General features: G+C 37.0%; 2 protein-coding genes, 1 long non-coding RNA gene and 1 pseudogene across 3 annotated transcripts; 3 read left to right on the forward strand and 1 right to left on the reverse strand.

Annotated features, from left to right (window-relative positions):
* The first annotated feature begins 5264 nt into the window (after nucleotides 1-5264).
* LOC137712560 (uncharacterized) lies at nucleotides 5265-6273 on the forward strand. The gene has a single exon (XM_068451644.1). It carries the CDS (start codon nucleotides 5276-5278, stop codon nucleotides 6047-6049), a length of 774 nt encoding a protein of 257 aa, XP_068307745.1. The 5' UTR covers nucleotides 5265-5275; the 3' UTR covers nucleotides 6050-6273.
* A 104-nt stretch (nucleotides 6274-6377) lies between these two features.
* LOC137712270 (probable polygalacturonase) lies at nucleotides 6378-7127 on the reverse strand (annotated as a pseudogene).
* A 2495-nt stretch (nucleotides 7128-9622) lies between these two features.
* LOC137714004 (uncharacterized) lies at nucleotides 9623-10374 on the forward strand. Its single transcript, XR_011065352.1, has 3 exons — nucleotides 9623-9758; nucleotides 9962-10012; nucleotides 10112-10374. It is a non-coding gene; the product is annotated as an uncharacterized lncRNA (long non-coding RNA).
* A 1040-nt stretch (nucleotides 10375-11414) lies between these two features.
* On the forward strand, nucleotides 11415-13784 carry LOC137714003 (uncharacterized). The gene is made up of 5 exons (XM_068453362.1): nucleotides 11415-11738; nucleotides 11889-11957; nucleotides 12135-12192; nucleotides 12359-12432; nucleotides 13188-13784. The coding sequence occupies exons 1-5, from the start codon at nucleotides 11715-11717 to the stop codon at nucleotides 13284-13286; spliced, it is 324 nt and encodes a 107-aa protein (XP_068309463.1). The 5' UTR covers nucleotides 11415-11714; the 3' UTR covers nucleotides 13287-13784.
* Nucleotides 13785-14582: the final 798 nt, after the last annotated feature.

Raw genomic sequence — 14582 nt, forward strand, 5'->3', positions numbered from 1 at the left:
ATGATCTCACCGTAAGCTCTAGGTGCACCCTTACCAATATGGGGCTAAGAACTTTGTAGAAATTCTCCAGTGGCAGCCAGTTATCCCCCCAAATACGAATTCGTAAACCATCCCCCACCCTCCATCATACACCTCGACAAATAATAGACCTAGATGACACCACACTACGCCAACGGTAAGATGAATTAGGTTTAACTATAGCCTGTAAGAACTTAGAGGTAGGGTAATATCGGGCTTTAAAAATTCTTGCCATAAGAGAATTAGGCTACTGTAATAATCTTCACCCTTGCTTCGCAAGCAAAGCAAGGTTGAATGCATATAAGTCTTTAAACCCCAATCCACCTACACTTTTCAGCTTACACAACCATTGCCATTTTACCCAATGTATACTCCGTTTTCCTCCTTCTTTTCCCCACCAAAACTGCGCCACCATTTGGTTTAGCTCAGCACAAAAGGATTTCAGTACAAGAATGTATGCATCGTATACAATGGCACTGCCTGAGCAATTGCTTTTATCAAGATCTCTTTACCTGCACTACTCAGCAGAAAACCTCGCCAACCGTGCAACCTTTTCCATAACCGATCTTTAATATAAGCAAATGCATATTTCTTGGACCTACCAATGAACACTAGTAGGCCAAGATATCTGTCGTGATACTCCACCCATTTCATCCCTAGGTAGTCAGCCAACAATTGTGCATCCATCTTCGTAAGATTCCTACTAAACACAACACTACTTTTGGAGAGGTTAACCGCTTGCCCAGACACCCTTTCATATGTACGCAATAACTCTTTCACCTGCAAACACTCCTGCAAAGAACTCCTGGCAAAGATAAAGTTATCATCCGCAAATAGCAAATGATGACACTTAGAGCCCCTTTACATACCTGAACCCCCTAAATTCGGCCTTGTGCTTCCCATGAATCAAATAAAGCCGATGAACCCTCCGCACATAAGACAAATAGAAATGGTGATAATGGATCTCCTTGACGAATTCCCCATTTCGGATATACTAACCGCATAGGCTCCCCATTCAACTTGAACAAATAAGATACCGTAGACACACACATCATTATCCATTGTATCCATTCCTCCGCAAAACCTAACCTTCTCATAATTTGCTCCAAGAAACTCCAGTCAATATGATCATAGGCTTTACTGATACCTAACTTCAACGTCATAACCCCATTCCATCCATTATTCTTTCTATGCATATAATGTGCAATCTTTGAGGCTACCAATCAATTATCAAAGATTAGCCTTCCCGGTATAAAGGCACTTCGTGACGGTGAAATAATTTCCAGAAGAATGACCTTTAGTCGGTTAGTAAAAACCTTTGAGCACGTCTTATAAATCACATTACAAAGACTAATCGACCTATTATTTTTTATTAAAGTCTTACCTACAGGTGATGTTAAGATATTTATTATTAAAAAAAAAACAGAAACAAAATTTTCCCACTCCCACCCACGTTTTTTCTCTCCCTCTCTCATTCCTATTTAAAAATAAAAATAAAAAATGTTTATACACACAAAGAATGTAGGCATATGCTAGTATTCATTAAAATATGATATGTTGTTTAAGCCCAAAATGTCTTCAGCAAAGGGCACAAGATCACCCAAAATTTATGGAGTTGGGTTTGAGACAACGCTACCCAAAACCTTGAAAATCATTGAGCTTCAAATGGCCATGTCCTGCATAGTTTCTTTTGCCGAAAATCTCACAAGTGATAGTCACTTAGTACTACGGTCTAGTCTGGTCTGGTGATATTCTTTTTCATTTGTAAGTGAGAGGTCCTAGGTTCAAATCTTGTGGATGGCAAATTCGATGCCAAATTAAGTTGTACATTGTGTGCCTTAGCTGAACTCTCCCTCCTTTTAGTATAAAATATATCGTTGTACTACGAAAAAATCTCACAAGTGATAGAAAATTGAATTTCTTTCTATGTACAAAGATGTGAAGAGAATATAATTAGTTTCAGACTCATTAGTCACGGTATACAAATTGAAGACATTTAACTTAGAAAGGGGAAGAAAAAAAAACACTTAAATTATAATATTACATGGCAATAGACTCACAATTAATAAAGATTTTCCATAAAATAATAACATGTATTTGGGATGGCTAAAAACGAACATGATCATCTCCAGATTTTTTTGTGAGAATTTTGAGGATTCGTAAATTGTGTATGTTCATCCTGCATTGTGAAGTCAGTTTTCATCATGTACTATTTGTATTTAATTTTAAATAAAATAATTTAAAATAATTTCTGACCTTACGGTGTACGATGAACGAATATGGTTCACGAATTTTTAGAATCCTCACAAAGAAGATCCGGCGAGGATCCAGATGGCAAAGAAGGAGTAGAAAATACATAAATTGATGCCACGTAGCAATCGCAACTTAAAATAGCGGTTTGCATGTGGCTATCTCATGTCTGTCTCCCGCTTTAAAGTCACCGTCCCACAATCCTAGTCAACCTAAATTCGTTTTCTCCCTTCTTATACACGTACTGCGAGACGTCATTTCCGATTCACTTCCAACACCCGCCACCCAGATTTACTAATATACCCCATTCTCCCATGTTATTGTATAACCGATTGATATATGTAGGATGTTTCTTTGTTTTCATATGCATAGAATTTGTTTTAGTTATAAGCAACACTTTGAATGCGGTCTCTAATTATCAATATTTTTTTATTGAAATCTTGTTGGTTTTTAAATTTTGATCGAAATCCCTGAAATTCATGTGATAATGTATTTCAATATAGGTTACTATATTTTTTAAATTAAAATTTGAAATTTATAGTTGTTTGTATTAATGAGATTTTAAATAACAAACCCATAATTCATGGATTAAAATTATTAAAATATAAATTATAATCTCTAATATATTGTGTGTGTATAGATATATATGTATGTATATAAACATGGGTACATTCATCAAAATTAACAAAAAAATTATTGTACCAAAATATGGGTACATTCTTCAAAACCACACAAAAATAATAATAGATATTAGGCTTAATAATATTAGTAAATTTCTTTGATTAGACTTGGCATGGATACATTCTCAAATAAAGAAAAAGAATGTACTCATATAAGTTTAAAAATGGATTAGAAAACAATTGAATATATTTTATATATATAAAAAAAATAAGGTACATTTTACATACAACAAATTGGTATATTTAAGAATTGGTACATTTTAAGATTAGAAAATTGAAAAATTACATAAATGGGTACACATAAGATTAAAAAACTTGGAAACCTTTTTATAAAAAATTAAGGGGTACAAACTTATTCTAATTTTTTTTTTTAATTTTGGAAATGTTTTGAATTGAAGATTAGTTTAGGAGTTCAATAAAGGTGTGAGATTAAAATCCTAAATCAATTATTAATTTTTATTTTAAAAATTAAGTAACTCACATGTAAATTTAGTATTGCATTAATGCTAGAAACTTTGATCAAAATCTGAAAACTAATGAGACTTTAGTCAATGAACATTAGTTTTCCTAGTTCTAATATTGACAATTAGAGATCTATATTCTTTTTTTTTTTTTTTGAACAATCAATATTATCTGCACTAAGGGGAGGGGGTAAGTTCAGCCTCACAATGGGCTAACAATAATGTGATTCAAATTCGCCTTTTGCGAGAATCGAACCTAAAACCTCTCACTTTCTAGTAAAGAGGAATATCATTAGACCATAGTACTAAATGGCTAGAGATCTATATTCTTATAATGCTTATTTTTAGCTACACTCATTGGAATTCGATTTTAATGATATTTTGCTCTTTGTAAGTCAAAAGTCGCCACTTTATTCCTTGATACTCAAAGTTCGCTCCACTTTGCTATTTGGAACTCGATTTTGATTTCTTTTTGCCCCCTCAAACTTGAAAGTTGTCTCTATAAAACTCAAATTTCACTCTACATTGACTTAGATCTGTTAATTTCTTATGTGAGTTTGATTTGGGTGCGCTAGGCTAATCAATTTTTTATTTTTATTTTTTCATCTCTTCAACTTCTTTTAAACTAAATATTCACTGAGTATTGCATAATGAAGATTTATAGCCAAATTTATTGCACATGTTACATAATCTTATTGGGTGTTGAGTCCCACATGTTTTAGGAGGTGGCCCATAAGTTTTAGAAAGAAGAGAGAGTCCACAAGTCAAAGTGAGACGAATTTGAGTTTCATGGAATAAAATGGTATCTTTTGAGTTACATGTAGCAAATTCAGATCAAAATTGATAGCCTTCTATAATTTAGGGACCGTTTGATAACATTTCGTTTTCTGTTTTTTTTTTTTTCACTTTTTTTTTTTTTTCAAATCTGAAAACTAGAATCCTATATGGTAACCATTACTCTTTCCTGAGTTTTCACTTTTTTTGTTTTTATTTTTTTTAAAGAATTACCAAAGAAGATTGTAGTTTTCAAAAAATACAAGCTGAAAAAGCAAAAACTAAAAACTAAAAATTGAAAACAAAAACCAAAAGCATGCAAGCAACTCAAATTGGATTTAGGCGTTTCTTCTATAGTTTGGTGCTTGAAGTATTTTTCATTAACATAGCAAATGCCCACACATATTGTGTGTGAACAATTTTATTCCATTTTGGTTTTTATTATGTAGTGTGATTAGTTTTTAAAATTCTAAAACAAATCAATTATGAAAGTTGGGACAGCGATGGCCAGTTTCTTTTAATGTGGACATGTTCTTTATTTTTTTATCTTATTTTTATTTTAATTTTTAAATATGGCATGATATGCTCATTTGACTGTAGATTGGTGTAAAAAATAACAAATTTATATTAATGTAATATTACTAAATTGCCCATATCTTTTATTTTTGTTCAGTTTTGATGAGGGAGTTAGAATGGTAATTTTATATAGTTTTAGTTAACAACTTGGAGTTTTTTTTTTTTTTTTTTTTTTTTTTTTTTTTTGATAGAAACGATATGAACTTGGATTTTATGATAGAAACGATATGAACTTGGATTTTATTAATAAAGTAGTTTAGGTTAATACCTAGAAGCCTCTTGTAAATTGTTGTACTAGGGGCGGGTGGAATTTGAACTGCGTCAGTCATGCTCGCATTTTCCAAGTCAACCGAGTCGAATCACTATCCCTCCACGCCAACCTAAACTTACCGGCAACCTCCTCCCTCCAATCACGTGACCCAATAGCCCGTTGCCCGCCTTTCACTCCTTTCCCTCACTCAAATAGTCAACTTCCCACCTGCCCCATCTGCCCCAAATACTGCAAGTTCCAAATATATGTACACCACCAACCGCTCGTTTTCTTCCATTCACACAACATCTTCCAAAATGGCCAAGCTCCTCCTCAGCCTTGCCGCTCTCTTCCTCCTCTTTTCCTTCTCCCACGCTCGCACCTCCTCCGATCTACCCGCCAACGAAATCAAAGCCCGCGATACAGCCGACGCCAAGTTACCCGAATCCAATCCCAAGCCCAAAACCCCCACCACCGCCACCATCCTCTTGCCTAGCGAGAAACCCGACACCGAGTCCGCAACCGGCGCCACCATCTTAGCAAAGGAAGAGTCGACCATCGAGACCGTCCCGTTGACCGTCTTCAGCTTCCGCCCCGTCAACCGCCACTTCCCCAGGCGCCCGTTCCCGTTGTCTTTCCGTCACGGCCGCCCATGCCGCCACAGCCGCCGCCCCTGGACCCCGCGATTTCACGGAGGTGAGCGCGAGCATCGCGAGGGTGAGTCTGTTTCGTACGGCAACGATATGATCATGGCGTCTGGGGACAACATGGGATTCGATCCGGCGTTTCACGGCGGAGAGCGACAGATCCCCTCTAGGTGGGTCAATTTCCGCCACGGTGGGCCTAGGTTCCCGTTCAGGCATGACGAAGAAATGGAATTGGAGAGGCCGCATCACCATCACCACCACCGCCACCACCATGACCACGACCAAGACCGCCGCGAAGGATTCGAAGGAATGGAGAAGCCATTTGGAGAGCACAAGCATGAGCATGAGGGCGGTTTGATGAGGAAGTTCCGCAAGTTCTTGAACCACTTTTGAGCTTTGAAGCCATTGATTGATCCCACATATCAATCTAATCTATCTTTTTATGCTTGCTTCTAGTTTATGTAAAGAACTTCGCATCCATGAGAGATGTAGAATCGTATTTATGTTCGTATACTCATAATCGTATGTTTATATGTATGTATTTGTATTTGTATTGAGTATGAGTAGATTGTGTTTATGTATTTCTACTTGGTGAATTTGAATTTTGTTTGAGATTATTGGTTCACTAAGTATGTCGGAAAATTGGTTGAAACGATCGTCTTGCAAAATCAAAATCAAATCCTGATGACATAATGACTGAATACTGAAAAGTGATCATTTTAGCGAGCCCAAATATAAGAAATAGAATTGTCCTTCCTCTATATAGTTGGATAGCGAAAAAGAAAAAAAAATTACGGAGCTGAGTTCTTGTAGCTTTAGGAGTAGTCGGAACGTGAAGCTCTTTTCTGGGCGCCGCTCAATTCCGAGCATTGCAATGGGCTTACCAGATGTGCACCCCCGCTAACCATAAGGCATTTCTTGATCCCGTCACACCGTGGAGGTTGATCCTGCAGAGGCAGATTCCGGTAAAAGGGGAGTTCTTCAGGCCCAGGAGTAAACCGGCCTGCTGAACCTGCACGCTCCAGATGTCCTTCAACGTGATGCCCTTCACGATTGGGAGAGCGTTTTGGTTGCATTTTTCATCCCGACGGTCTCCAACATCTCCTGCTAGTGCTCTCTTTACTCCCTTTCGTACTTTTTCTATGTACATGTCTGACACGGTGATGCTTCTTATAAACCCTCCACTACCGATGTTTGTTTTTATATTGATGCCAACTCCCATGTTGTAACGGTTTATGTGATCTGCCAGGACATTCTCCACTCCACCAGAGGCTTTACTTCCGACTGCAATTCCAGCAAACTGGGATGATCTTCTAATCCGGCGGATGGTAATGTTAAAAATTGGGCGACCGTAAGCGATCCCATACTCATCCCATCCACTCTTTACAGCCACGAGATCCTCTCCAGCGGATATCTAGGAGTCCTGTATGCAGACATTAGAGCTTGAATCAGCACAAACGAATACTAACATATATATCATGAACACAAAGGCTTCCCACTTTAAATAGATACACCGTTTGTGATTTCCACAACTAATCCTGTCATGACATAGGAATCGAGCCTCTGCATCTCGACTCCCTCTTGCGATTCTTACTTTCTTTGGACTATTCGTCCCTTTGATTTTCTTCAACAGCTGCGATTTTCTTCATCTGAGAACTGGAGAAAAATTGAGAAGTTTTGTCTGGTGGGAAGAGAAAGGAACGGTAGAGATAGAGGAGTAAGAATTAAAATGAACAAAGGAAAAATATCTGAATTTTAAAAATAATTTAGTCCGTAGTTTAGTCCGGCACTGCACTAAACGTTTCACTAAGTTAGTCCTATTTAGTCTAGTTCAAATCAATCTAGCCTAGTCCTTGTAGCTAGTCCAATCCGAGATAGTCTGATGTAACAAACGCACCAATAAGGTATCTATAAAACGAGAATTAGAAGCTGAGTCAACTCCCACGAACTCCATCTCCATGGATAAAGCTTATATACCTTCCTCCAGGGAGCTCCCTCCCTCTTCCATAAGATGGCAATGGAGCAATCAATGGCCAATTCCTAGTATCCTAAAGCATAAATACATGAAAAGAGTTAGATAAGACTAAAATACAGCTGCCTCACTAAGGCCATTTCTAATCGAAATGGTCCAAAGGACCAAAGGGCCGAAAATAGCCCAAAAACCATCTCCAATTGAGGGCTAGGCCAAAGGGCTCGTGGGCCCCATTGGACAAAAAAGGATCAAAGGGCCAACTGGCTGGCCCAAAGCAACCAGCCAACCATCCACGGGCCAAGTCAGAAATTTCATTATTCCTGTCGGTTATATCTGACAGCATTGGTAGGCCAAAATTTCAAACACAACGACAAGTCCATTGGATTCAATTTTTTTTTTTTTTGGGCCAAATTTTTTTTTTTTTTATGAATTTAATTTATAATTTTTAAATTTAATTTGTAATTTTTAAATTTAAGTTGTAGTTTTTAAATATAAGTTGTAGTTTTTAAATTTAAGTGGTTGTAATTTTTAAATTTAAATAATAAATTATGTTTGGCTCTATGGTCCTTTGACTCTCGGTTGGAGACGATTTTTTGTGACAGAGCTAAAACGAGCCATATGGCCCTTTTGGGCCTCAGTTTGAGATGGAGACAAATATGGCCCTATACTATTTATTAAAATATTAATATTTTGGAGGGCCAAAGGGCTAAAACGAGCCCTCTGGCCAACCTTCGGTTAGAGATGGGCTAAGACTGTTCTCACACCATATAGGACCAATGTGAGTCAGATAGGATCAAAATACATTAGTCGTTCTATGCTTTTTTAAGAGGTGCACTGTGAATGTCATGGTCCGTCACTGAATTATACCCTAGATTTCAAACTAAAAGTAAAAACCCCGAATTTACTCTGTTTACAAGATCCAACGGCTAAAAAAAAAAATGTCGTTGAATCTTGTAAGATTTGGACAGTGGATCGACATTCACTATGAAGAAGTTCCGGAGGTTACCTTCGAGCAGAGTTCCCTATGACATGAGGTATGAAGTGGAGCCACTACGAAGAAGTTCCGGGAGTTACAAGGAAAACTTCGAGCGGACTTTGGGGCTTATATAAATTTTGGACTTTTGGGCTATAAGTTTAGGTGCACAGGACTACGTGCTCCCTTATCTTCTTTCCCGCCAAATATCCCCTTTAACCTTTTTCCCCGCCAAAGTTTCCCCTTCCCCCCCTAGTGCCACTTCCTCTTCACCCCCCCACCACCCACCACCCACCCCACGCACCCCCCCCCCCCCCCCCCCCCCCCCCCCCCCAATCCCTCACTTGGCTCTCTCCAAGGTATGTGCAGCTTTCATTTAATTTCAATTATGTTTTTAATTCGACTTTTTGTTTGGTTGCCGAGAAAGCTCGATTAAAATTCAGTCTCGACGAACATCTTTGTGATACTTACTGTCAACTATAATGTGAATTTTGTTTCTTTATAATCCTGGGTTTTTAAATTTGAGCCCTTTTTTCGTTCTTGTTGAAATGTTAATTTTGTTTAATTGCATTGTTGGGGTTAGGGAATTAGGGGAATCGATTATTTCACCGGCTTATATTTGAATTGTAGTTTCCCTGAATTTTGAGAAATCGTCCCTAGACATTTTCTCGACAACCAAACAGAGAATTAGGGTTTCCATCTAATAGCTTTGAAGCAATTACGTGTTGTTAGAATTTCGATCAAATTGACCCAGAAATGGAGAATTTTGAACTCATCCAATACGTGACACTTAAATTTATGATTTTATACAGATACTTCGATTTATGCTTTATGGTGTGTCACTAAAATGCTATAAATTTGTATGATTTTATACAGATACTTCGATTTATGCTTTATGGTGTGTCACTAAAATGCTATAAATTTGTACAATTTTCCAGTCCTATCAGGTTAGGGTTTAGTAGTTACATGCTTAAATCTATGAATTTGGGAAAATTGACAATGTTAATTGGGCATGGAACGCAGGTAAATCTACTCAAACATGACCGGAGACCAAGTTTCCAAAGGCAGTGACGACATGATGATTGTAGAATATGAACAGAAGCAAGTCAATGTTGTTCCTGATGGATTTAATTCACATTATCTCAAAGTTTACTATGGTAAACCTTGTTTTAATTTTATTATTCTATTCAAATGCTTTTAGGATTACCACTTCAGCTTGTTGAATCAGTTTGATTGATGGTTATAATTTTAAGTCACCAACGAGTTAGAACTTAGAACTGGATATTAGCATCTGATTTCTTTAATGTGTGTAACAAGGTATCAGTAATCTTCCCCTCAAAGAAAGTGTTATTTGTGGCAGGAAAACTCTTTCCATATGCGGATATTTTTAAATGAATGTCCTATAGAAATGGTAAGCCATATATCTTAATCAACCAGGTCCCTGATCTACACACTGAACATTGTCCCTACTGTGAATGTGTAATCTGACTGCTGATTTGCGGATGGGAAGCATCCTGCGTGTGACTAGTCTTACTTTGGCCGGAGAGAGTTCTCCTTCACACTGGATAATGATGTCTATCTGCGGTTCCAGTCCTTCAACTCTGTGTCTGAGCTTGGAAGTTCTGTCAAAGAAAAGTGTCCGGTCAAAATAGATATTGGGCCTGTGTACAGTGTTGATGTAAGTTTTCTTGTTTCTAAACCAAATGTGATTATGTGGCTTGAACTTTTTCAGTGTATGTACAATAATGCCGCTCTTCCCACCCAACTATTTCATAACGGCAATATTGACTCAAATTATTCATTGAACCATGCAAATATAAAAAAAGGAAAAAATGTAGAAATGTGATCAAACAGTGCATAATTATTGATCGGAGACAATTTCAATCCATGGTTTCTTTGTTGATTTTAATTTACCTATGATTGGGTGTGTGATTACCTTGTACCACCATATCTCTCATTTCAGTTCTAATCTTTTGTATTTGCGGCCTGCAAAGAGGCACGCATATGCTCAGAGTGGCGATAATGTTTTCACCCCAGTGGAGAGGGAACTGATTTTTGATATAGTAAGCTAATCAACCACTTAAACTTTGAAAATTGTCAATATCACAATCTAACTGAACTTTATACTGTTACTGTTGTATGACATGTTTGACTGGGTTTTCTCCAACAGGATATGTCTGACTACGATGATGTGAGCTACTGCTGTTCAGGAGCTGATGTTTGCTTGGAGTGCTGGCCACTTATGACAATTGCTATTAAAGTGATTGATACAGCCCTTAGAGGTAGGAACTTTGTTAATTGTCATCTGATGTATGTGTGGTTGCAATTTTGTAAATCTATGTTCTGCATATGACTTTGGTTTCAGTCACATTCTCTGGGTATATAGTGGCAGACGTGGAGTTCATTGCTGGGTTTGTGATGGGAAAGCAAGAAGGTAATTCTCTGAACAGCTGTAATCTATACTTCCATTTCTTAGGTTCTTAAGACATGTCATGAAACTCCAATTATGATCATTTTTCTGCAGGCTCACAAATGAACAGAGAGCAGCTATTGCTGACTATTTTCGTCTCTATAAGGTGGATCACTGTTTAAGGTACATTTGGGTTTTGAGAGATCTTATACAGTATACATTTTTGTGAAAGGTTTTGATTCTATATTATTGTTCAGGGAAATGAAAACAGTCAGAAAAAGGTTTCTTTTCCCGTTCTTTCTCTCCATCCGTTCCTTGCATAAGTTGTCTCGTGCATTATTGACTTTCTAATACTGGACCATTTGTTGCTTCCACTAAGACCTATTCATTCCTGCAGGAGATCTTATACTGGAGTTCTTACAGAGTTCTTTAAGAAATTGCTTTTGAGTCAAAAGATATTTTCAACTGAGGAGGGATATGAAAAGATCTTAGATATGATTCCCAATCCTGAACAATGTACACAATGTTTCTTTTCATCGCCTATGCAACTCTATGCCCTATCCTGGAATGATGGTCGAGTTATAGTACTTTATTTATCCTTGCAGCTATTACTTCTGAGCTTCGTGGAAGGTGGAAGGAGAAGAGACAAACCTCCGGTTCAAAAGAAGACATTAATGTTGTTAGATGGGAGCAGCTAAAAACTATGTTGCAATCTGGAAAACCTAAGGTACAAAGTAGCAGATGTTTGTGAGTTTAAGTCCCAAAGTACATTGTCCTGTGGCAATAGTTCTAGTCTTTTTTATAGGATTTTGATGTTTTAAATTGTAGTTTAACCTCTTTTGTACTTAATTTCTCTTGATATCATTTATTGTTTAAGGTGCAAGGACTGCGTAGGTGCGTTGAAGAGATTGTGTTCTCTCTTACCTACCGTAGGCTTGACATGCAGGTTTGCACAACATCCCCACTTTCTTTTACTGCCTCCTTTTATTCAATAACTAGTGACTAGTTTTTAGTTTACATCCTTCTCTGATTCTACACTGGATACTATGTAATGAGTATAAACCAACTACTTCAGAAATATATGCTGAAAGATTCTCTCTTGCAATGTATCTGTATATGGCAGGTTTCGAAACACATGAACCATTTGTTAAAGGCACCTTTCTGTGCACACCCAAAAACAGGTTAGTCCCCGGGCCACTCTTTCATTTTTTGGGTGGTATCGGATATGATTAGTCGTATTTCTTGAAACTTTTCAGGCACTCAACCACTTTTTATGCTTCCCCCAATTAATAATTACTATGCATCTGGATATTCTTAATGATGCTCTATTTTATTATTTTGTTTCAGGTCGTGTTTGTGTTCCAATTGATCCAAATCATTGTGAGGACTTTGATCCTACTGCAGTACCAACCCTTTCCACTGTAAGTATCTGCTACATGTACAGTTTCCTTCTTCTCTGCATACATATTTTCTTGTGGGAGATTCTGTTCTTTTTATTTTTTTTGTCGAACTTTTCACAAAAATTCAACATGTAACATAGTAGATTTGAAATAATGTCAATACTTTCAAACATCTGCATTTCTAGGTTGTTGTACGTGGTCAAAACCTCTTTAAACGACTTTCCCCTTATAATATGTTCAATTGATACCAGTTCTCCGTTTTATGAATGCATACATTTCTAATTGTATCTTTTGTTTGTACTATCACTGAAGTATCTTTACATCTGCAATCCAGCTATTTTCATCCTATGGACATGTTGCAACCTAGTTGCCCAGCACCACATGCATATAACATTGTTGGTCTAATCATTTCGGCAACACCCTCCTTGCTATTTCAATCTTCATGAATGAATGATCCAGATTTGAAAAATAGCCTGTTTTAGGGAGATGGGAAATATGAGTTAGTTCAATTTTAATCTTAATTGAGCAACGAATTTTTGGCTATCTAACATTCCTTGCTCATTATGATTTCTGTTCTACTGCACGATCCATTAGCTAGCTGCCTTCTTTATGCATACTTGCTAAGGCTGTCCAGTTAATGTGCAACATTTCCAAGTATCCAAAAAGATGTTGTACATGCCTTTTATTTTGTAAATGCCATATGAGCTGCTGTTTTATTGCTATGCAATTCATTGTCTTTTAGTTTTTGGGTTCTTACATGATTATTTTGAATGCAGCTTTTAGAACAACTCAACATTGGTGGTTTGAGAGCAGAAGGTGATGCGTCAAGTAACACCGCTTATCTTTCATTTTATTTGACATCGCATCTGATTTAGCATAGGGGTTCATACCTCTCGGAAACATTGTGCAGTTGGGTGATTGCATCATGTATGATTAGTGAGTAGGAAAATGTTCACTGCAGGTGAACCTGCACTAAAATGGAAAATGTTTTTTTTTTTGTTGATTGATGATGGTATCATATATCTTTTCCTTGATCACAGAATGGGACAGAACGTCACTCGGGAAATCAATCAGGTTTTTCAGACCATCGTTTTTGCTGCCTCTGCTAAAATCTTGCAAGGTACATAACATTCTATTAGAGTTCTCCTTTTATTGAAAAAAATTGACCTATAAACCAGAATCACCTTCTCATGCTGCCGTTCTCTTTGCTTTCTTGGGAATTAGTTTGAACTGTACCTCTGTCAAGCGAAACTGTCGTTATCCCCATTTCTTTACTTGAATGAGCTACTTCTCTAGAGTAGAACACAGAATTCAACTAAGTCGTAAAGTTTAATTTTTCGGCATTAGTTTTAATGTGTGTATGAATATGCTTTTTTTATTGCAGGAGGAGATGGAAAGTTTGTAGAATGCGAAACTGCAGCAGTCTAAGAACTCCTTTAATTGGTAAAACTGTTTGCTGCTATCAATTCATGTTGTGAATATCCAACTTTCATGGATCTGGTTGATGTTAAAATTATAATTTCAAAAGACAATTAGGATTTTAACAAAGAATCGACATCTTTTAGCATTCACTAATTATTAACTTTTGGAGCGCTACTCAGCATCAATTTCGTGTTTATAAGCTGTCGATAACATTTCATTTTAATCAATATAGATATCGGCGTTATCAATACAAGATCCGTTCTATGACATGATGATTTATGATTTCAACTACCATTTTTATAATTTTGAATCGAACAGTATTGGTACTGGAATTGGTAAAATGAATTATGACGCCGCAGGGAAGTGGTATGTGTCGTCTTGTTCTTGAACGAATGATGAGTGAATGGAAGAGACAACGTGCACATGGTTTCTTTTATTCTTCAATAGCAAGCAATGGGCACAAGCACACAAGGAGGAGGACGACTAGGACCACAACCAAAACGAAGGAATTAGAGATAAGGTTTTGCTCCTTTCACCTACGTGGCTCACCATTCATCACCTCTAAATAAGAATTTTGACTACTAAGGTAAATAATATCATCATCTAACAGTTACATACTTACTGGATATCATTACAGCATAGATCGTCAAATGATATAATAGTACTCAATACTTGTGAGTACTGTAATAAATTGTGCAAGAAACTTTGAAATCCAAATATTTTGACGGGTTCAAAATCTGACATGTAAA

This window comes from Pyrus communis, chromosome 13 (assembly GCF_963583255.1).
Source record: "Pyrus communis chromosome 13, drPyrComm1.1, whole genome shotgun sequence".
Taxonomy (NCBI): Eukaryota; Viridiplantae; Streptophyta; class Magnoliopsida; order Rosales; family Rosaceae; genus Pyrus; species Pyrus communis.

Coding starts and splice junctions, on each gene's coding strand:
- LOC137712560 (XM_068451644.1), top strand. CDS start 5,276: ATGTACACCACCAACCGCTCGTTTTCTTCCATTCACACAACATCTTCC.
- LOC137714003 (XM_068453362.1), top strand. CDS start 11,715: ATGTTGCAATCTGGAAAACCTAAG. Junction 11,739..11,888: donor TGCAATCTGGAAAACCTAAG/GTACAAAGTAGC, acceptor TTATTGTTTAAG/GTGCAAGGACTGCGTAGGTG. Junction 12,433..13,187: donor CAGTACCAACCCTTTCCACT/GTAAGTATCTGC, acceptor TTTTGAATGCAG/CTTTTAGAACAACTCAACAT.